General features: G+C 43.1%; 1 protein-coding gene across 1 annotated transcript in view; it reads right to left on the reverse strand.

The window, feature by feature from the left end:
• CNTNAP5 (contactin associated protein family member 5) overlaps nucleotides 1-24355 on the reverse strand; it is a 741033-nt gene that overhangs the window by 229941 nt on the left and 486737 nt on the right. The window contains exon 12 of the mRNA XM_010979356.3: nucleotides 18780-18899. Coding sequence (XP_010977658.3) covers nucleotides 18780-18899 — 120 coding nt within the window. The remainder of the gene's footprint in view (nucleotides 1-18779; nucleotides 18900-24355) is intronic.

Consider the following 24355-nt stretch of genomic DNA (forward strand, 5'->3'; position numbering starts at 1 on the left):
GGAGAAGTGAGTGGGGTCTTGTTCTCACAATAGCTCTTTCCCAGACCCAAAGTAAGCCCCCCAAACACCTAAAGGGAGACAACCTGAGCCCAGCCCTCTCTCAGCAGATCCACAGGGAAAACACATCAGATTCAAATGTCCCAGTACAGGAAATGCTCCCCTCCCGCAGTTCTGTGAACTTGGACTCCCACATGAGGAAACCAACAAGGGTTTCCCTGTAACTCAAGTAGGTCCAGGTTCATGCAGAGACAGAGGGATAAACCATCTAAATGCCACGATTGGAAAAGCATCACAAAATTCCCCTGGCTCCAAACACCACCCTCAGCCGGCCTGCCCCCAGCACCTGACCCTGCACCGCGGGACATCCATTGTAGGTTCTAAGTCCCCAGAGGTGCATTTAGGGCTTCCAGGTGCCATGAGCCAGGCTGGCTTTAGAAAGTAGCCTATCTGATTGGGATCCGTGTTCTGCTACAGCTCAGCAGTGAGCCTTTGGGCAAGTTAGATATGTCTCTGAAGCTTCCACATTGGAAAATGGGATACTGGCCCATCTTTTCATCCACAATAATATTATAATGATTCATTATCATATTTTACGTAGATAGACAACTGGTTGCCTGACACGCAAAAGAGTAAAGAATCTATTCATTAGAACTTTTCTATAGCATTGGAGTGAGGACTGGGACCTCATGCCTTAGAGAGCTGGGGGTAGGGAGCTCACCTGGCAAAAGAGGTGAACGAACAGTATGGACTGCAATTTCTAGTAACAGAGTTGCTGCTGTAGATAATAAATTATTACCATCTTGTTCAATTATCTTCTCCCTCTGAAACAGCCCCATGAGTCTCTATATTTATTTTCATTCCTTGCATTTCCTGAAATGTCTTCATAGACCAAGAAACCTGGATTATTGCCCTTGATACGATGGTTTCTATCTGGTTCATTTCCTGGTATCTCTTCTACTGTGTATCACCATTCAGTCCCATGACGAGAAACAGAGCCCTGTCTTTCTAACTTACTCAAAGGGATGCAGGTAATGAGTTATCCAAGACAAATTCTCGGCTCCAAAGAGGACTGCATTTGAAGATTTTTGAAGTAGCAGGAACCTTATTCAATTCACTAAGCATCTTGGTTAGCCTAAAGTAAGCTATTATGTATTTAAAATATTTGCTTTTCTATCCAATATACAGCTTGCAAATATTTTGTCTCATTCCTTAGATTGCTTTTTTGTTTTGTTGACTGTTTATTTTGTGCAGAAGCTTTTTAGTCCAATGGAGTCCTGCTTGTTGACTTTTGCTTTTATTGTTTTATTGTTTGAGAGCCAAAAAAAAAAAAATCATTACCGAGACCAACGTCATGGGGCTTCCTCCCTACATTTTCTTCTAGGTTCTTAGGTCTTCAGGTCTTATGTTAAAGTCTTTAATCTATTTCAAGTTAATTTCTGTGGGTGGTATAAGATAGGGGTCTGATTTCATTTCTCTGCACATGGTTATCCAATGCTCCCCACATCATTTGTTGAAGAGACTGTCCTTTCCCCATGGAATGTTCTTGGCTCCCTTGTCAACTATCAATTGCCCATATATGTGAGGGTGTATTTCTGGGCTCTCTATTCTATTCTACTGGTATACGTGGCTATTTTTATGCCAATATCATAAGTTCTAACTATGATAGCTTTGGGAAAATGGAGAGACATTGTTTAATGATACAAACTTATGGTTAGTAGACAAATAAGTTCTAATGCACAGCGTAATAATTATAGTCAATGATACTGTATTATCAACTTCAAAGTTGCTAAGAGACTAGATCTTAATTTTTCCCACAGGAAAAAAAAAATAATTGTGTGACATAAAAGAGGTATTAGCTAGCGCTATCATGTTAATCATGTTGTGATACATAAATATAAATCATATCCTGATATACAAATCAAACCAACATATTGTACACCTCATATGTACACAAAGTTACATGTCAGGTGTATTTCATTAAAAATTAAGATAAAATAAAATATTCGCCTTTTAAAAGCAGTGGTCCAGCCAATTCACTGGCATGTAGTGTGACCCAAATCCACACGAGCTGTTGTGCCCACTTTCAGGATAAAAGAGTTACAAGATGTAGACCATCAAGTAGCATGTGTTATAAAGGTCCAAGGCATCATTTCAAACACAGAGCAATGGGTTGTTATGGAGACGAGTAAAGTATTTCCCAGATCGCCTCGTGAATTTAGCTTCAAGTCTACCTCCCCATAGAGCTCTGAGATCCCCCAGGATGTGGAATGTATCATTCATTCTGGGTGCTCCGTGCTACCCACAGAGTATGTACACAGGAGGCAAGCACCCTGCTCAACTCTTTCAACTGTACCATCATTTTGGGAAAAAAAGTGGTGTGCGTGAGAATAGCAAATGTCTCATGCTGTTATAAGTATTCTTGAGATGACGAGTAAGTGGAGCTGCCCAGAGGTCTGCTGGGGGCATAGTTGGGGTGGTAATAGAGAGACCCTGCATTGTTTTCCTTGAGAATAGACAGGCCAACTTTGGTCTGGCATCCTTAGACCATCAGTAACTTGGCTAGCACCACAGGTCTCGCATCCTTAGACCACGAGCACCTTGGCCAGCACCACGGGTCTCGCATCCTTAGACCACGAGCACCTTGGCCAGCACCACGGGTCTCGCATCCTTAGACCACGAGCACCTCGGCTAGCGCTGAGAACCCCATAGGATTTCAGGTTTTTGCCAAACAGTCTAATACCCAGGATGTATTCTCTAAGGATCCACGTGTAAAAGGAGTTTCCAGTTATAAGACCAAAGCACACACACACACTCAACAATATCAACAAAAGTAAAAGGGGTTTCACGAAGTGTCGTTGGAGTAGCAATGGGTGAATATTCCAGAACATTCTATCTCCTCATCCCTGTTGTGAAATCCTTCCTGTTCAGTCACCACCCCAGGAAAGCTCTCTCTGAACCTTCATCCTGGGGCTCTAGGTGATCAGCCTGGTTCCTCTTGCTCTTATTTCAGAAACTGTAAATTATTTACACACGGAGCCAACATTTAACTTTCTTTCCAATTTTTTCTCTCATTCTATCTGATGGGTATTATTATTGTGATCATTATGATTAATAATAATGGTAATTCCAGATGCTATAAGCTGTTTCCTCTGTTGCCGTAGAGATCACCACTCAGAAGAAAGAACAAACTGAAGGAGATTGAAAAAGGACAGACAGAGAGACAAGAAATAATTCTGATTAATAAAACCTCATTCTATACACATATCTATTTCTTTGCAGAGCCAGAAAAAAAACCTGCAATTTTTCTATATCAATGCTTGGAAAGAAGGGAAATCTATAGACTGTCAATAACCAGCTTAATTGAACCTAAATCACTGTGGGAGCTGCTCAGAGCCCTTTGAAAAGTATGCCAATTCACTTACACTCCTATTGTCATAAAGCTAGTCCATATTAAGGTCCCTGGGGTCACTTCTGGTACAATTATCTATGTTGACAAAGTGAATTTTCTATGCCAAGAGTAGACTGCTTAAATAATTCTCAAAGGCCATCTATGCATAGACAGCCCCATGACACTGCCTGTTGTTTGCACTGACAGTTGTTTAATTTTTCATATGTTTGTACCTTATTGCCCCATTTAAATTGGAGGTGATGACTGACGGGTAGGTATCAGCTTGGAAGGGGCTTCTCTGGTCAGTGGAGGCAGATGTGAGCGAGGAAAGCAAGGGCTTTGGGATCAACACGCTGCCAGCTCTGCTCCTGGCCAGATTCCTGGGCATGGCAGAGACATGGACACTCCTCAAGCCTCAGTCTCCTCATCTGGAAAGTGTACACAATCCATGGAGCAGCGGAGTCGTGAGCACTGAATAAAGCAGGGGGCTGAGCTGAGCTGAGATGCTGGTGCAGGGTCCCAGCTTGGAAATCAGAGTTGACCTGCTGCAAGCCCATCTGATGAAGGGACTCAGGGAGGAGCCGGAGGCATCACTTCATTATTAGAACCAGTCTGGGGAGGGGGTGTGCTAAGGGGCTCGGTGCCAACTTCCTTTCAACCTTTAAAGGGTCGGGAGATGACAGGTGGAAACAGTTTTCACCTTCTTGAAAAGGCTCCAGAGTTCCTACGGGGGCTGTTTCCCCTCCCCTGTTCCTCAACTCAGCTGCCTAGGTGAGGCTCCCCTGCGCCTGCTAAAACCACTGCGGACACAACTGCTTTTAGTGTCTGGGCTTCTGCTGTTTGGGGGGAGGGAGTGTTACCAGTTTAAGGTTCCCGGTCTGGCCACTCTGCACGGTGCACTAGCTGGACACAGACACCGCAGCTTGGGGGGGGGGCAGGGGCCCCTTCCAGCCACTGCCGTCCTTCCACCTGCTCACCTGGACCGCACACTTTATGACTTCCAGACAACCTACTTGACCATGATTTATTCTGCTACTTCGCTCGAGCTTTTACTTTTTATGTACCTTTTTGAGGGGTTATTTTTCTTTTTCCTTGCTTTAAAATCACTGGGGAAAGAATGACTGGGGAAATCTATTTTATGATTTTGGTGGTGCTGGAGGTTGGGTTGGGGTTGAATGGATTTCACTTTCCCACATGGTGCTGGTTGGTTTCTGAGTTACAGGCTTATTCAAGGAAACAGTGCTGGAAGTCTAGTGGGTGCAGAACATGAAGTCAGACATGGAGGAGATGGTGGGGGCACAAGGCTGGTGCCACGCTGGACTTTAAGCTCAGGATGTTCACAGAGGGTCCTGGGAAAGAAGCTGACAGCTTGGCAGCAGCACGTGAGGGCAGAGGGGACCCTGTGGACAGGGGCAGTGTGCCTGCTTCCCAGGCAGGGCAAGAGGGGAAAGTTGGAGTGCCAATCCAAGGCACCTGAAGGGAAAAGGGCTGTGAGGCGGGTGGAGGAGGTTTCTGTGGCTGTGAGACAGTTTGTGAGGTCTTCAGGAGCATCTCTGGGGCAGGCACTGCTTTGGCGCATTCTGAGGGAAAACCTGGGTGCTCACACAGCCCGGAATCCAAACAGTCCATCTGTCAGTCACCAGCGGAGGGATGCTGGCACACTCTCTAACCTCTCTGAACCTCTGTTTTCTCAAAGCACAAATCTCTACTCGATACTTGATCATATGGATTAGATGAGGTAGACTCTAAGACAATATATGTAACCTAGTACCTGGGCCACAAGGACACAATCAATCGTAGCTGCCATCCTTTGTTTAGAAGAGCTGAGTTAGCCGAGACTGAACTCATAAGGGAGTGAGCTGACTGCCGAGGGATTGACTTAGTCCTAAGAAGGGAAACCCAGCATTCATGTCTCCTCGCCAGGTCACAAAAGAAGACAAGCCTTCTGTAAACGTGAGTCTACTGACTCTAGTTTCATGGGTCTTACATTCTGGTTCTGGAGGTGACAGATGAAAGCAAAGTGCAACGAGGAGAGTGGAGTTATTCACCTTTCTTCCAGCTGACATCTCTGCCTTGGAGTTCATTACAGTATCAGTGAAACTGCCAGCATCACCTGCGGTGGGAAGCCTTCTCAAACTCCACCGCCATCCTGTGCTTGTCTCCCTCAGGCGCTATTGCAATCACTTGTTTACTCAGACCCCCTGCGAAACTGGAAGCTCTACAAGGGGAAGGACTGTATTCATAAATCTTTGGATGTCAAACATCTGGCCCGCAGGAGGTATCCACTTACCAGTGAAGTCAACACCCAGCAGACTCCCAAGATTTTTACTTGCTTCAGTGACAGCTCTTGAGTTCAGCAGGAAAGTGATACATTGTAATAAACCATATTTCAGTATCTACTGGAAATTCTGCTGTGCAGCTCGGACTATTGTAAATAGCAGAATACTGAAACAATGTAAATATCTATCAACTGTCTAATGGAATAGAGTGAAATACTATGCAGCTGTAATAAAGACCACATACTATTGATTTCTTTAAACCCATCTAGAATGATTTCCAGGAATCAAGGTGCAAAAGACTTTGCTACATTTTGTGCAGGAATAAAGGAAAAATAGGCACATACAAAGGAAGGATAAACTAAATGGTTCTCTAGAGGAGATGAGTAAGAACAGAGTGAAGAGATTAGGAGTAAGAGGAAGATGTCCCTTGTCAACCACTTCTGTAACACGAAAATGTTTTACACAGTTAAAACATAAAATTATATCAAAAGGATGAAAAAAGCAAATCTCAACATTGAATATTAAACAGAAACCAAAAGCCTAACTATATATTAAATAGATAAAATAACCACAAGGGAGAAAAAAATAATTCAAGTCACTTTTTAAAATACAGTATTCTGAATATTACGTCTAGTTATGCATCCTTAAGATGTGTTCTAAGAACAAAAGTTAAAATTCAAGTGAATCTTAAACTTTACCTAATTATCAGTAGTGGTATGGCTGATACAATTCTGAGACTATTGGTGCATATTATAGGAGAGAATAAATTCATGACTATATTGATGTTGTTGGGATATTTTCTCACTGTGAGAGGGGAAAAATATATATGGAAGATAGAATGATGTGAAAAACATCTAATGGTGCTAGATTTACATTAAGGATAAACATACGAACTCATAATTTAAACACACATACACACACATTTTCTAGTTCTGGCCAAAGGCCAAGAAGCTATAAACAAACCAAACACCTAGATCTTAATTTTTAGCTACACAAAGGAACCAGGCTTCTTTGGGAAAATACCTGAGTCTGAGTCTAAGCAGAGAAAGTTCAAAGTAACATCTTGGAACATCTCGTGCTAGGAAGCATGGAAGGGCTCCAAGATGAATGGGGTCATGGAAAAAGACATAGGAGCAGAATTAAAGGGACCATTCCTAGCTACACGTGAGACAATTTTAACATCAATATGTTATCATGATCATCGTAACAATGTTTTAAAGTGAAATAATTTATGAGCTTCCACTGATACAAGGGAAAACAGAGGCCAGGTGAGAAACAAAGGCCTCTGTAGACAAGAATGTGGAGAAGAGTTATAAATGGAGAAGGAATGATAGAATCAGAAAAAAGGACATTGTACAAATTCCAGGGTAATAACTTAGGTCAAGATCATTAACGGACTGGAAAGAAATGTTGGGGAACAGGATATGCATTCAGTGTCTAAAGAGAACACCACAGATAATTTACTGAGCATAAATCACCTTCATGATGCAGAGAACTGCTTTAGCCAAGTGATGGGGAACTCCCGGGCATGGCACAGACTGACAGCCTGTCCCTCTTGAGGGGTGACATCACCCATGAGACTTTTTTGCCAACATATTCTAACAATGAAGAAATAATCCAGAAAAAGCAAAACAAAATATGGAACAACTTACTTAACAACCGACTTGTACACTTCAAAAACTTAATGTCATGAAAAGCAAATTAAATAAGTGGGTTAGAGGAAGAGATCTTCTCGTTAAAAGAGACTCAAAGGGAAATGACAAGTGAATCCCACGTGGGGACACTGCTTGAAATATGAATAAAAATATACAAACAGACACAGCTAGAAAAGACACCGCGGGGACAAGATGAATTATATATTGGATAACATTAACTGAAGTGATGTTTGTTTTCTTGTTGCAGTTTTAGTGTTTGGTTGTCTAGCACAGTGTCTTTATTAGGAGATACAAGTGAAGTCCGAAGGTTTAAATGATCACTATGTCTACAATTTGCTTTCAAAGAGTTCAGACAGAGAAAAACCATTTTATATGAGGAAGACAAGAGGAGAGAGAGAGAGAGAGAGAAAGAGAGACGGATGTGGCACAAATGTATGCCAACAGAGCAAAATGTTAACATTCGGAGAATTTAAGTGAAAGTTGATTGGATGCTCATTTCCGTATTCTTGCAACTTTTCCGTAGGTGTGGACCTTTCGGAATAAAAATTTGGAGGAAAATAAGAGTGCTTGACAGAATGCTTCGCATGTAATAAATACTCAAAACCTTCCTACTCTGCTCCAGCAAATCCGTGCATGTGTTCCTACAAAAGAAACACACACACACACACACACACACACACACACACACACGCAGAGACAAGGACGACTGCATAGCTGACTGAATAAACATGAAAGAAGCTGAACACATGAAAAAGTCAACATGGAAGTAAATAAGTGTGCGAATTTATGAATGAGTGAATGGATGGGAGTTTAATAAAGGAATTCAAGGAGTGAGTTGGTGAATTTGTGAATGAGTGAATAAATGAATGAAAGTCACACTGCGATCACGCTCCCCACCTTTGTCCTGAGCCTTCTGTTCCCATCCACTGTGGTTGGAACCAACTGGATGTGCTAACGGGTGTGTGAAGGCAATTTCTCTAAGTGCCTGTTAAAATTCTTGGCAATTCAAAGGTGACAATGCTTTAATTTCAGGGTAGTGCTACAGCTTTATGACTTAGCAGTTTTATTTAATGACCCAATTTAGCAGGAGATTATGCCGTCTGCTGCTCGTCCAGAGAGACCACTTGAGAGCCTAGACTTTCCACACAAGCAGATCCTCTTCCCAAGACCAGCCAGAAGGAAGCCCTGAGTGGTCAGCACACCTCAGCTTACAGCGCGATGCAGGAAACAGGAAGAGGGACATTAAAAAAAAAAAAAAAAAAAAAAGCTTCCCTTCTCTAAACTGTTGAATTGCCATCTTCTTCAGCCCAAAACAGTCCTCTGGAAAACACTTCACTTACAGAAAGCAAATTGTCCCTCTGAAATCGAAGCAACAATCCCAGTATTCGTCCAACTGGTTAAGCTGCTAGTGAGCCACAGCAGGTAAGCCACCCATGAGCGAGTCTCAAGCAGGAAAGGACACTCACGCTACCGGGAGACACAGCTTGGGGGCTCCTCCCCGGACTGAGCTGAGCCTGCTGCCGGTGGTCAGCGGACTGCTTCCAAGGGAAGAGGGGAGAGAAGGAGGAGAGAGAGCCTCGCTGCCTTCACCACCTGCTCTGCATCAGTTGGTCTCCGGTGACACAGTCTCCGATGACACTCATTTAATTGACTACCTGCCAATCACAAAAAGCTGGATTCATCACCCTCCACTGAGAGTGAGAGAAACGGAACACAGCAGCTCCAGGGCCTTGTTTGTGGCCCCACAGAAAATAATTATAATAGGTAATAAGCATAATCACTTGGAGGATGTGACTAGTCCCAGGCTTTATTCTGAGGCTTCTAACTAACGCGTTTGAAGGCATAAATCCTCATGAACCGTGTCCTTCAGAAATTGTAAGGTGTGAATGAGGAGCTTGGAATTTGCACAGGTAGAAAGAAGAAGGCGGTGGGGAGGCATGGCCAGGGCTATTTTGAAAACACCACTCTTGCTGTTGGGTGAATTATGAATCAGACCGGGGAAGGCTGAAAACTTGGGTGTTTTTTTACCACAAGGACGTGAGAATATGAATTCTGGGGACTTGGAGGAACCTATCATACTCACTTCTAGATTCTCAGTGTCTTGTCAGTGCCTGGCTAGAATAGACAACCAGCGTGAATTGATTCAAATGGAGGAGAGTGGCCTCCCATGCTTTAGACCCTTTGACAAGAAGTCCAGGCAGAGTGAGTGCCTCAGCTCTCACGGCCATGGCTGGAATCCTCTTCCCATAACTTACCAGCCCCATTAGCACATCTGCATCAAAAGAACAATATTACAGCTACTCCCCACTGATGTCTCTCGAGCTAGCCCTGTGCCCAGCAGATATTCAGCGTGATGTTATGTAGTCTGTAAGCAAGTGAAAACCTTCTGACAACAGCCCTTTTGCAGTGATGGCGACCCAACTGATGATAGAAACAAACACACTTGAGAACTCGAACCCAGCTTGTCCACGTAGAAGTTGGCAGGGCAATGGAAGCCAGTACTTCCTTTTGGAGTGTGTGTGTGTGTGTGTGTGTGTGTGTGTGTGTGTGGTGTTTGTGTTAGAAGTGGAGTGTTAGGGGTAGAAATCAGCCAATAGGAGATACGAGGGCAAAACTTTATTACAAATGCACATTGCATCAACAGCTGAATTTGACTTCTCTTTGGTGTAAAATACAGTTGCCGAAAATTAACAATGTACTAAGATGCTCAGGGAGAAATAAATGTGGCCATAAGTGAGTGGCCCCGTTATGTCCTGGGGAACTCTTGTTTCCAATACAGGGATAGACCCTGGTGCTTCCCACACCTTAACTGTGCCCTCACTGACGTTACTCCAACTTTGGTAAGCAAGATGGAAGACTTTGAGACCTAACTGGACACATTTCTTTCTGTCAATGACTTGGATGAGAATCTATTACCTGCAATCACACGGCACAATTATGTGCAGGAATATTGGCGAGACTCCAACAGCAGCTTCCCAGCCTACTCCATTATGCATGCTTTGATGAGTCTTAATGAAAACAGAGTCAGCTGCCAAAGGGGTGAGAAACAGAGAATCATCGTGGCAAGAGTGGGAGATGCGGGGACTTTTAGGGGGGTTGCAGACGGGTTATGAGCTGTCGGAGAAGGGAAGACAAGGTTTGCTTTCGAGATTTGATGAAACGTTCCTTGAAAACTTCTTGCAATCCCTAATGACCCCTGCACAGGTCTAGAAAGATGAAACAGACATTGTATCCATCCAGAGAAGAAATAAATGTGTCTTTGTTAGTGGTTCTAGACAAACCATATCAATACGCAGTGGTACTGCGCAGAGGAAAAACAGTGCGTGGCTGGGAAAGATCTCCTCACATCTTGACAAGGTGTCCTGTTGACATTAAAAATGGCAAAATGCAAACTGAGTAGAATGAGTTTCAGTGTCACCTTCTAAGGGAAATCTTGTCAGGGGGCCTCACCCTTTTAATTCTGCTTTATTGACACTAGAAGCTTCCCGTCAGAAATACTCCCTCCAGGTTCCTAAAGCCTCTGAAATCTCACAGCAAGGCAGAAGGAGTAAAGCTGACTTCTGGCAAGAGGAAATAGCATTCTTCTAAGACCAGGATGGCTCTTTAAATGGTATTAATGCTAGTAGGCAGCAGTGAGAGGAAAAGAGAACATGGTTAATACTAAACCATGAGACCTGGCTACCCTATTTCATGACCATGTAGGAACTTTGCATCTATATCCTATTCCTCAGATTAATCTTGAAAGGCAGACATTTTTATCATCTCCATTTTCCTGATAAGGAAACCAAGACCCAGAAATGTCAAATGACTTGTCCAAGGTGACCCATCTGGAAGGAACCAGCACTAAAATGTGAATGCCAAGGTGACTTCAAACATGCATGTCTCCTGCACATCATCCTTACATTTGAAGAAAAGAAAGGATTTGGGAGGCTGGATGACGGTAGAAGGTTCTGGAAGCAATGAAGAGCAGTAGGACACTGTTCACTCTTGGACTTGCAGAATAAGTTGCAAATGATAGGAATGACCGAAGCCTAGTTAAGAGTGCACATTAAAAGGATATCCAGTAGTTCCCAACTGTCGCTGATTTAATGGGACAGGCCATTTGTCTAAGGGAAATTATTGAAGGCTATTGAACACAACTTACAATGCTTAATGAAAATCGTTATTCGTTTAGTAATAAAAAGGAGAAAGGTAGAAAGAAAGGTGGTGGGGGAAAGGAGAAAGGTACAAATTAATCTTTAAATTGGCTGTGATTTCTCGCATTGCATTGACACTGGGCTCATTAGAGAGTGTGTAAAAGTAGATTCAGGAATTCCTGGTGCTCTGTTTCTCATTTTCCAACAGGGACCTCACAGCCCCATGGGAACACACAAGGAAACATGGGCGATTATAATGCAGTGTGCTCAGTGTCATGGTGGAAATATTCAGAAAACGACAGGAGAGCACAGAGTAGGGGCACACAAACAGTAGATGCAAGGTGTATTAGAAAGGGTTCTGCAGAGAAACAGAACCAACAGGATGTAAAAAAAAAAAAATCTGTATTTTCTGCCAGCACGTAACTAGCTCACAGGACTGTGTAGGCTTGGCATGTCCGAAATCTGCAGGGTAGGGCAACAGGCTGGAGACCTAGCTAACAGCTGGAGTTCAAGTGCAGAGACAGTCTGCTGGCAGATTTCCTTCTGCCTTGGAGGAGCTTAGTCTTTGTTCTCTTAAGGCCTTCAACTGATTGAATGAGGCCCACCACACTGTGGAAGGTAATCTGCTTTATTCAAAGTACACTGATTTACATGTTAATCTCATCTAAAAAGGAAGCAAAACAGAACACAAACAAACAAAAATCCCAGAAACATTAATGATAACACCTGACCAAGCATCCAGGCATCATGACTTGGCCGAGTGGAAACATAAAATTAACCATTGCACCAGGGAGAGCAGGAAACAGCTGAGAAACCAGTCTCCTGTCTCGTCAACCCACACTTCCTGTGCAGGCACCTCAGATGTTCACTAATTCCAACCACTTAATACGTCCTGCTCTTTCTCTACTCTTGTTGTTTCCTTTGTATCGATCCCAGTACCCAGAACTCTCTCACTCCCTGAAGGCATCTCACTCATCCTGCAAGGCTACTTTACATGCATTTTCACCCAGCAACACAATTCTGAGCACCCCCCCACCAGCTTCCTTGTGGTCTCAAAGGCATCTCTCCCCACTTGCCCAACCAGACTGACGTAGCCGAGGACGGTCACAGACTTCACATAACTGCTGAAAGTGTCCACATTCAGACCCAAGGACTTCTACCACCAGGTAGTAGCATGGGGCCCAGAGGTCCCCAGATGTGTGTTAAAAAACAGAACATTCCATTTCGGTATGTCACAGTTTCTCTGAGTTGCCTACTTGTCCCTTGATCACTCATCACTTGAGTGACATCAACTTGTACAATCAGTTAGCTCTCTGAGTCTCTCATTCACTGCATCCACCCTAACCTCACTTCCACTGAACCTACAAAGGGAGGCCCTCCCTGCTTCTGGCTGGAACCGGTTTAATGATTCCTGCCGCGTCTATTTGCATGCTTTGTGGATTTCATTCCCAGCTCCCACCTCGTTACCCTCCTTGATCCTTGATGAACTGGAATCATTTTTTCCCCAGGCTTCTTGGGATAATTTTTTTAAACAAGATATCGTCCATTTGTCCCACCAGATGTACTTGCTACCCTCCTGCCACCTTCTCTGTGCTCATGAGGGCTGATTAAAGGCATTACACGAATAGGCGCACTTGTCTTCTGATTCTAGCTGAATTTCCTTGATGAAGACATAGGTTTCCACCCATAGATTAAGGAGAGACTGAGTTTACTCCCCCAGCTCCCTGCTGGCTGTTCCAACACAGGAGGTCACAACTGTCTCAGGCATATCTTCTCCAAGTGCTGTCATCCTTCCCACTCTAACAACAGTCTCTCCTCTCACCTCTTCAGTCCTGATGGTGGGCACAGTCCCTTGGTGAGTAGGTCCCTAGTACCATCCCCTTACATAATTTCTTCCTGCATGTTCAGTCCCTAACTTGAGCAATCCATCAACCAGCTCCAGTCCCCAAAAGAGGGGGACAGTGCTTAAGTCCCGGCACGATCTGAGCAAGGGTCTTGCTGCTGATGCTCAGAAAATTGTTCATCTTTCATTCAAGGACAGCTGCACCATTGGCCAGGCTGGAAAATCACCTATGATGAAACCATTCCTTCTTTTCCCTGGAATTAAGCCAGCAGATTTCCTTGCTGGGAAACCAGAGTTCAGATTATAGACATTCCACAGCTTTTGCTTATTATCCCTACTCGAGTCAATTTTATTCTTTCTTTTCTAGTCATTCAGTGTCATGAGTTTGGCAGTGTCCTTGAGATGGGAAGCCCCATGAAAAAGACTGACAAGACCCCCAGGTAGGGCCACTACTCTTCTGCCAGCACCATCTGGTTCCCTGTCCCAGCACCATTATCTTGCTTTTTAAACTCTGAAACGGCTTACTTCTAGGAAAGCAGAACCTACCCCTAAGATTCTATTGGTTCCCTGAGCTAACTCCTGATTGGTCCATTTGTAGTGCTTCATTTGCATGGAGCTCACTCCTGATTGGTCCATTTTCCTCACTCCTGATTGGTCCATTTCTACAAAGTTTGTCCCTAATTAGTCATCTTTGTTATACCTTATTTGCATATGATGTTACAAAATGTTGCAAAGTCTAGACTGGCAGCCTATAAAAGCCTGTATAAACCTGCAGACATGGTCCAGAGCTTGGAGTGTTAACTCCTCTGGGCCCAGTGGCGTAATAAACCTGAATTCTCCAACTCTCCAAGTGCTGCTTGGTCTCTCGCCTGGATCCAGGTTGCTGTCACAACTGAGCTGTAACACCGAGCTATACCACTGAGCTGTAACACGCTTTGCTGCAACATCCTAAACTAGCAAGTCATCGTGGAGTTTGGTGGCCCCCATAGAAATGCAGGCTCAAGGGACCCAGAACCTGGGTCCTGACATTCATTTGCTCTTCCTAGAAATGTCTTCCTTTGCCCCTTCTTCTGGCCAACTCCTATGCTCCAACCAGGTCTCAGAGACATTACCTGCCTTCCCAATGTCTCTTTCATGGGAAGCTGGGTTAGGTGACCCTCCTGTGGGCTCCCAACACACTCTGCACATTATATTTCCCCTGTTGCTGTGTCTTCCCCATGATTAGCCCATGAAGGAGGCTGAAATGATACTGTTATGGGCTGAACTGTGCCCCCTAAAATGATATCCCAAAGCCCTAACCCTCGGTATTTAGGAATGTGACCTTAATGGGAAGTAGATTCTTTGCAAATGCAATCACTGAGACAATATCATGCTCCATTAGGTTGGACCCAAATCCAACATGGCAGACGTCCTTATAAGAAGAAGACACATAGAGAGATGACAGGAAAAGGTCACCTACAGTGCAGTCACATGGAAGCAGGGAGGCAACCTCTTGGAGGCAGAGATCGAAGTGCTGGTGCTGCAACCTAAGAACACGCAAGGAGTCAGCAAACAACCAGAGGCTGGAAGAGGCAAGGAAGGAGTCTTCCCTGCAGGTTTCAGAGTGGGTGTGGCCATGCCGGCACCTTCACTTCGGTCGTCTACCTTCCAGGACTGTAAAACGATACACTTCTGGGTTTTTTCAAACCACTCAATTTGCAGAACATTGTTACAGAAGCCCAAAGCTCCTAATGCAGACACAACTTTGTATCCTTTGCAGTTTGCCTGGTGCTTGCAACGTACCAAATTATCTTGAGCTGAAATCAACTGTGAGTCACTGATAGGCAGGTGAAAGCAGGCCGATGTGTATCCCCGAGGAAATTTACTCTTTCTTTTTTTCATCCATTTCACTCAGTCCTCCCTCCAGAGGCTGGGCTTTCCCTCTCTGCCACCCCTAGTCCCATGGTGAAGTGACCTAGAACCCAGCCTTGGGCGTGGAGGCCAACATTCCGTCCACTTCCTCAATGAGCCTAACCACCCCCTTAGTTACTCCCAGAATTCGCCCTGCTGTCCCCATGCAGAGATCATACTGCCTTACATCAAAGCGGGTAGTTGCTCCTTGGGCTTTGGGGACCTCATCCCCCCAGGATCACCCTGTGCAGGCGAGACGCACAGACTGAGATCTCCCAGGATGGGTGAGGTACAGCCTCACCTCTAGGAATGGGGAGCTAATGTTCCCCTGGGGCACAACATAAAGAGAGTTGCAGCTGGGATTCAAGTGCAGTTTTCCACGACTAAAACCTGGCCTTCACCCTCACGACATTCACCTGCAAGTGTCTGCAGACTGAGGAGAAATATCCTCTTTTCCTTTTATACTCAGATGATCTCGAGGAATTCTAAATGAGGAAGGTGTGTGGGACCCCTTGGCCCCAGACCTCTATTTTAGAGATGCACAGCCCTGTAGGGAGCATTCAGCCAAGCAGCACGAAGTGCAGAGAGAAAGAGAACCCAGGCGCCCTGCCTCCCAGCGCTGCTTACGCTGCCCGCGTTATTACACCAGTGATGCCCTTGAAAAGTGCAGAGAACAACAGTGTCATGCTTTTATAAACTGGAGTTAAACACAGAGCAAGTCTTCCTGGGCCATCTTCTCCCTCCCACCTCCTCCCTCCTCTCTTCTCCCTTCTTTCCTCCTCCCTCCTCCATCACTCTCTTCCCTGGACCACTTTGCCACACTTTTCCTAGTGCCGTAAGTCACTCCTATTTAAGAACGCTTAACATTTACTAATAAAAATATGTATTTGATCAGCATCATATTTATGTACTAAAAATGTTTGTCAGTTAAATACAGGGAATGATATACTTCAGCCTACACAGAGGTTTGCTTTTATTGCTAGAAGTATTTTAGAAAACCAAAACCAAAACCGAAAAACCTACATACTTCGCAATTGCATATGACCAGAAGAGCATCTTTAAAAGAAATCTCCAGTTATGCACAATACAGCCTGTCAACTCCGGGACACAATGTAGAGGTCCTGATTTCCTTGAGATCACTTCAGCAAAACAGCAACTTAAGTAAATATTCGGGGGGCAGGATATAGTTCAAGTGATAGAGTTCATGCTTAGCATGCACAAGGTCATAGGTTCAATCTCCAGGGCCTCCTCTAAAAAATAAATAAATAAACCTAATTCCTTCCCCCCTACTGAAAAAGTAAATATTCATCTGTAGCCATCCCTGGACAAAATAGCAAACATAAACCCTGAGAGAAGTCTTTCCAAAGAGAGGCAGAGAGTTCCATGACTCAGCCAGACCTTCTGTGTCAATATACTTACATTACGTTGGAGAGTTAAATTTGAAGCTATATTTAATGTATATATTTTAATTTCACAATATATTTTCATGATGTAAGGCCATGTCTATGTTTGTCTATTAAATGCATAACGTCAAAATATGTATTTAGAAAAGGACACATTCAGAGAAAAGCACACAGATACGTGCATTGAAAAAAAAATTCCCAAGGAAATTCTAACAATAAAATAACAATAGCAATCCTTGGATCATGGTTTATAAGATGAATTTAACATTTCTTCATATTTTCCTTTTTTCCTTACATTTTCTATAATTATCATGGATTATTTTTCATTAAAAATCACCATTTAAAGCAAAACATGTGCAATTCAAATTATCCAATCAATGTTTTAGTGATATAGGTGATTACTGCACCAGGTTTTGTTGGCTTCCTGAGCCTTGACTGTTAGACCCAGTATTTATTACCTCAAGCAAGTCATGAAATTCTCACATTCCCTTTCCTTCAATGTAAGATAAGAGTGAAAACATATCTGCCTCAGATTTTTGTTGCAAGGATTAAAAGGGATGGTATTTGTCAATTCTCAGTCCAGTTCCCAAAGACGGAACAGGCTGAGGAATTGCTACGCATCACCGCTAGTCCTGCTGTTATCTTCACACCCACCACTCAGCGGGCACTGGTCTCCTCTGCCTTATTCTGCAACCAGATCGCTCCCTCCATTTCTTTGTAAAGTGTGGACCAGGGAAAATTTGCATCAGAATCACTTGTAAAGCTCAGTAAAGGTGCATTGATTGAATTAGAATTTCAGGGTCTGGGAGGTCTCTTTTTAGCATGATTTCCCCAAGATCCCTATGTTAATTACATTTTGAAAGTAACGGACATCTACCTAGGAGCCCACTTCCTGAATAGGTGTATAGGACATTAGTGCCCAGCACGACCCTGCAAAGAAAACAATCATACAATTTCTAATTACATTATAGGGCTATTGAGAAGCAGTGAGCATACATTTTGGAGAGAGAAAGTATCACGGAAATGAAATGGCATCCAATTCCATGTCACCAGCATTCTCTGCAGGAAAAATGTGGCCCTCTGTGTTCAGATGAGCAAATGGTCAAGTGTCCTCAAGCACCATTTTGGCAATGATTTGCCCGCATTTCTACCTGTGATATTGCACTTTTTTCCCCCCAATATTACCACCTCATGAATGACAATGACTGTCTTATTTCCCTGCATATCCCAGGTCCCTTTCTGGCTACAGAAAGAGCTACACGGGTGTGGTCACCGTGTTGCAGAGAAGCCTGGGTCCTGAGGACTCAAAGATCCTTAAGAGGCCCCTACTTTCCTGCTTCATTGCACAATTCTGCCGGCATCTTCAAAGGCCAGTGCTTAAAACAAACAGGCAAAAAACCTGTATGTGCCGATTAATAATACTCGCAGTGGAGAGAGTGCTCGCATACTGTATTTTTAAATAACTGTTACATCAGGTTTGGGGTGTGGAATTTTTTTGTAGAATAAATTAGTGATCACATGCTATTTCTAACCCTACATAATAATTGACTCTTACTATGTCCTTACGTAATTTAGAAAGAAGTGGCAAGATATTATGAGGTTGGCAGGGAAGACAGAAATAGTCCACTTTTGTTGTTAGGCACTTACTGGATAATTCCCCTGGCCGGTTGCTCCAAGACATGTAACTGTCTAATCTCACCGCTCCAGGAGGTTGGAGGTACCATTCCCGTTTCACAGATGTGGGACTGCAGCTCAGAGGGCAGGTGGGAATCGCACAGCCCTCGGGGCCAGACCCACATTGAGCTTTCTCACTTCCTGAGTCAGAGTTTCCTATTGATTTTGACAATTGGTTTTTGTTGGTTTGGCTATTTTCCTCTTTTTTCTGCTTTTGACCTTTAGGAGAGAAGTGTCCTTGGCAAGCGCGGGAGAAAAATGCTGGACAATTAACTCTTGGTTCAGTGGAACATTATCAAAACCATCATCAACAAGGTGTCTTCAATTCAATCATGAAAAACAACCTAACTGCTAATTCTGATTATTTACCTGAATGCCATTTGCCAGACCCCTCCCCAAAGTTGGTCCTTTAAATTTGTATTTACACAAGTGTCCCCTTCCTGTGGATTTCCCTTTGCTCTGCACCATCACATCACGACATGAAGCGTGAGGGGGGACTTTGTACACTTACCTGTGACATTGCAGTACACTCGGAAAGGTGCCAGGGGACCACTGCCATCTGAGTCGATGTAGAAGAAACCAGCTGTGTTGCCTTGGTGCCTGTACGCCTCGCAGGATTGCTCATAGACAGCTGGAAAGACACAAAGGCAGCAGAGAGGAAATGATGCTTGGCTCTGCATTTCCCTTTGGAGGGAGCAGAATCCCCTACTTATATTCTTTCCCTCTCCTGCAGCCTCAACTCTCTCCCCAGCTCTTAACAAACCAGCGCCCCAATGTTTGATGGAGCTACATCTCCCTTCATCCTCACGTTCATTCTTCCAAACAGCTCAGAAGTTCAATCCTCCAAGATGTCTCCCTTGACCGCTTACATGGTCTTTCCCTTTGCTGATGTTTATGCCTCCCTGTCTAAGCTAGAACCATCATATGCTGTTCTGTCTCCCCTAGTGTTTACAGAATCTCTAAGAGTGATGGTGCAACAGCAAAGAACCAATCTGCTTCCATTCTGAATTTGTTCCTTTAGTTCTAACCCTGTGCTCTGTTTCCCATGCTCAGTCTTGCTGGTTCTGCACTTTTTGTAAAAGAATGTTGCCAAGAACCTGAAATCTACAGGACAGCCCATTCTCAAGGCTCTGACCTTTAAGGGTGTAACACTTTCCCATTCATACAGAGATAAAAAGTTGCAGAACAGAGAATAACATTAGTTTATTTGAGGTGACAGGAACATCGTGACCTGACCTATGTGAACAGTTGCAAAAACAAAGAATTCTGACACCAAGAAGTTTGCAGCAACCAACAACACCCCCTCTCCTTTTTAGTATAAAAGGAGCCTGATTTCTGACCTGGGGAAGACGGCTCTTTACGACATGAGTCCCCCATCTTGTTGGTCTGCTGGCTTTCCAAATAAAGTCCTTATTCCTTGCCCCAACACCTCATTCCAGATTTATTGGCCTGTCCTTCAGTGAGCAGAATGAGTTTGGACTCGCTAACAGTGGCCTTGTCTAGTTGGATGTTGTATTCCAGCATCCAGCAGAATGCCATGTTCACAGCAGGAATTCAAAAATGTTTGATTAGTGAATGAAAAACTGACTGAATAGATACAGTCATGACTTTTTAGTAATAAAATCAATTACTTTATCTTATTTCTGTCTACCCAGAGCTCAGCACAGTTGGTACCAGGTAATAGGTGTCCAATCAAATTTAGCTTGCTTTGACTTAATAGTGTTCTTTGACCTAATGCTCCCAACATGACAGCCGTCTGAAAGGCTGTTGTCCTGTGCAGAGTAATTATTACCCAGGTTATTTCCATGTGGGGGTCACATTGTGGGTAAGAACATGAGCCCTTATTAGGTGTCAACAGTGTGATTGCCACCAGACAACAGACCCAGGATGAGGCGATGAGTCTGTGCTTTAGAAAGATTGCAGCCATGGCTGCAGCCACAAAGATCTTTATGTGCTCAGAGAGGGGTAGACACAGCTATCCTGAGACAGGGACTCTGAACAATCTGCAGGTAGAAGAAATATATAAATCTCATTACACCAACATGAATGAATTTGGTGGGGTGTAAAGGAGGCATCTGCTGTCTCGTGCATGAGCAAGTAGGATGTCGTCTGATGCTTTAGACAAAGTCATGTAGCTCTGAGCAGCTGGTACACATCCAATTATGTCATCGTCTCATACTTAAAACACTTCAGTGGCTCCTAACAGCTTTCAAGACATAGCGGCAACTCCTCACTCAAGCCAACGTGCCCCTGAGATGAATGCTGCATCTCAGGAATATGAAGCCACAGTTTGTCACAATCAAGTGTGAGGGGTGCTTCACATAATTCATTACCAAAAGTTCGAAAGCTTGAGCGGGTTTGACTTTTCCCAAATTAGAGTGAATTCAAGGTTATCTTTGTTCCCATGTAATGTTCCCTGGCAGTCATATGTACTTTCTGAAGCTGTGGAAAGGTCAGAGGGAGGGTCCTGGTTTGTTCCTTATGTACTGAGCATAACATGCAGATTATTTCTGCTTGGCCAAACCTGACAACACACCTGGGTGTGTGTCACTGACAGGGTAACACACCTGGGTGTGTGTCACACCTATGAAAGTCAGTTCTTACATGTGTTGTACCTGACCCACCAGCCCCACGCTCCCAACATGACAGCTGTCCGAAAGTCTGTTGCCCTGTGCAGAGTAATTATTGCCCAGGTATTTACAGGTAGGGGTCACACTGGTTACGAACATGAGCCCTGGAACCAAACTGGGTAGTTTTGCGTCATAGGTCTACCATCTCCAGCCTGGAAGAGCTTGGATAAGCCACTTCCCCTGTGGTAGACAACCTCTAAGGTAACTCATCAGCACCTGGGCGTGTTCATGTCTTGCTCACCTCCCCTTGAAGGTGGGCTGGACTCAGGGACTTGCTTTTAACAGAATATGATAGAAGTGATAGACATCATTGTCAAGACCAGATTATAAAAAGACAGTGGCTTCCATCTTGGGTGCTCCCGGAGGACTTGCATTCAGGAAAGCCAATTGCGAGGTCCTCAGGCAGCCCCTCGAAGAGGTCCATGTGAGTGAGTTTGGGCGCTTCTGATGCTTGCCTGTGAGTGAGCTCTGAAGCAGGCCTCCTAGTTAAACACTGAAATGACTACCGCCCTGGCCAGCATCTTAACTGCAGCCCCGTAAGAGACTGAGCCAGAACTACCCTGCTAAGCTGCTCAAGGACCCAGAAGAGCTATGAGGTAATAATGTCTGGGGTTTCCAGATGCTAAGTTTTGTTATAACTCATTGTGCAGCAATGAATTGCTAACTCTCAAAGCATGAACTTTCTCTTGTGACTCTGGGCGTGAAAACAGTCTATCCCATGTAGTAAGGAGTCAAAGAGTTAATCCACGTACAGCACACATAGTGCTTGGCACATGGGAAGTGCTTGATAAATACAAACCATTATTATTATTGGTGGAGGTGTTATTGCATCGTTTCATGCTATGTTGCCTCCTCTTTTTTGGTCAAGTATTTGCTTGCTTGATTTCTTTCTCAGTTTTTATCATGAATCACAAGACTTGTTATGAGAAACCAATACGCCCCCCCTCTCTTCTATGCAGAGATAATGACATTTAGTTCTTAGTTTACTCTTTTAATATTGATTATCGTGTCTCCAAATTGCACGTCTATGTTGCTGCTTCTTGGCTTTCCATGTTTACAGGTTATCTATTCGCTTACCAATAGGAAAGGTGAGGATTTAGCTTTTTTATCACTCTCTCCAGACACAAAGAACTTTCCATCCCCCATACTGCCGTTATAGCTGTATGCTAATTTTAGCAGATCAATCATCACTGCTTACAGTAATGTGACAATATGCAGGCCATTCACACATATAATAATATTTAATATATAACGTGGTTATTTCCTTCCTTGAAGAGTAGCTGTTTTTTCTTGAAATTAATAATAGTCTCATTTTCTCTCTCTCTCTCTCGTTTGCCTTTTTTTCTAAGCATATATCACAAATTTAACTCCAAATTCATTGACAACTCTCTAAAAAGCCTTGTAAAATACTCAAGGGAAAACTACTTTAAGGGGATACCCATGGAGAGAGAGGGAGTGGGGGAGAGGGGACAGAGACGAAGCAAGCCAGACCTTTCTGAAAAGGGCATATTTTTAACTTAGATACGCTATACATATCTAAATAGCTAAAATACAAAATTAAGTCCACTAGAAGAAGAAGTACAATTCCTAAATATTGAAAGGGAATTAAAATCAATGAATTCAACTGCAAATTATTTCAAGTGATTTTGAAATTCAGTATTTTCTTTTAGCTTTTTCTTTTCATCAAAAAATTCAAATACATGCAAAGTATACAGAGAGTAATAAAATAAACCTGGTTTCAACATCAACCAATACTTGGTAATCTTGTTTCATCTATAATACTAGTATTATCAGTTACCCATTGCCAGGTAACGAACCACCCCGGGGTTGTCTTAAGACAAGAATCATTTTAGGATTCAGCGATTTAGGCTGGATGGTTCTTAGCCAGGCTCGAGGGTCCTGTGAGGGCTGCTCGTTCATCTGAAGTCAGTGTCGGGTCAATGGGACTTGCTGACCCAGGTTGGGGTGTCTCCCTCATGTAGTGGCTCAAACTCTAGCAGGCACGTGTCCACCGTAAAGTTTCTAAGAGCAGCAATTGGGCAAATACTTGTCAGGCCTCTGATTTGCGGATGCTCCTTTGACCGAAGCAAGTCACTTAGCAAACCAAACTCAAAGCAAAAGGTCCCAGGGACCTAAAAGAAAACAGAGCGACAGGACAGAAGTGGACTCTGTCACCAATTTCACGGAGCAGGGCCACACTGCAGTGCAAAGAATTTTTTATCTTACTAAGGGGTTGAGACGTTGGAGTCATTCGCTGCCTCAGTTAGCCTGCTGTCCTGATGTGCTTTCTCCTTAAACCAAAGTTCAGTTACTGGGAGAGCTCTGAGGGTCAGGCCTGGTAACAAATGGTTTTATTTATGGATATTGTAAATGAGCTCATAAAACAAGGTCTTTGCCCAAAGACACACCAGCTGGTAAGTGGTTGATTTAATTCTATCATTCCTTCTTGATATATTAGTGGGAATACTTAATACAAATAAAGTATCACTCATCAATTATTTGGTTTCCCTAAGCTACAAGATTGTATAGGAAAAGTAAGATAAATGCTTAATGTTTTGTCTTTAATTCATTACTTTCAAAATACTGAAGTGGTTCCTAGTATCCTCCAAAATGACCACTAAGAATATTTTTAGTTTTATTATGAACACATAGATTTAAACATATTTGAAGTTAAAAGAATAATTTGACTGGTAGTAAGCAGTAGGCTATACCTATCAGAAAAAAATCAAACACAGCAAAAATCTTAAAATACATTAAATAGCCTTATTGTTAAATAATATTGCTATTGATTCATTAAGCTATTACACACAGATTGCAGGCAAAAGCTAGTAACTACTTATACTATTGACAACAGAAAACTAAAATTTTACCATAAAAGATAAAATACAAAATGCAAAAATATATAAAATTCTGCAGTCATAATTTGAGTTGGTAATATCACTATGAGCTCATAAATTTTTCTGCATTTTTTTAATTGAAGTATAGTTGATTTACAATGTTGTATTAGTTTCTAGTCTACAGCATAATGATTCAGATATGTATTATATATATATACTATGTATATTATATATATATACATATTCTGTTTCATTACAGGTTACTACAAGCCATTGTAGCCAACCATAATTTAATTTTTGATGATATATATTTTCACTCTGGACCACTGAAAGCACTAGAAGCAACCTCTAGACTACAGTCTCTAAATACAATTTCTCACCAAAAGGAAGAAGGGTTTTACTGAGTCCCAATTTGGCAGGATGAGATCAGAATGCTTGTTTTGCCTGAAACCAAGAAAGCTTCCAAAAGTTAGAGTCATGTCAAAACTGGCAGAGGAGCCAATCTGATGGAATAATTTGAGACTCAGAAAGAATAATTTTTGTTTTATATATTTAAATATATAAAACCTACTGGCTCATTATTTATCTGTCTATATATCTGTTTCCCATCTATCGTTCTA

Source organism: Camelus dromedarius, chromosome 4 (genome assembly GCF_036321535.1).
Source record: "Camelus dromedarius isolate mCamDro1 chromosome 4, mCamDro1.pat, whole genome shotgun sequence".
In the NCBI taxonomy this organism is placed as follows: Eukaryota; Metazoa; Chordata; class Mammalia; order Artiodactyla; family Camelidae; genus Camelus; species Camelus dromedarius.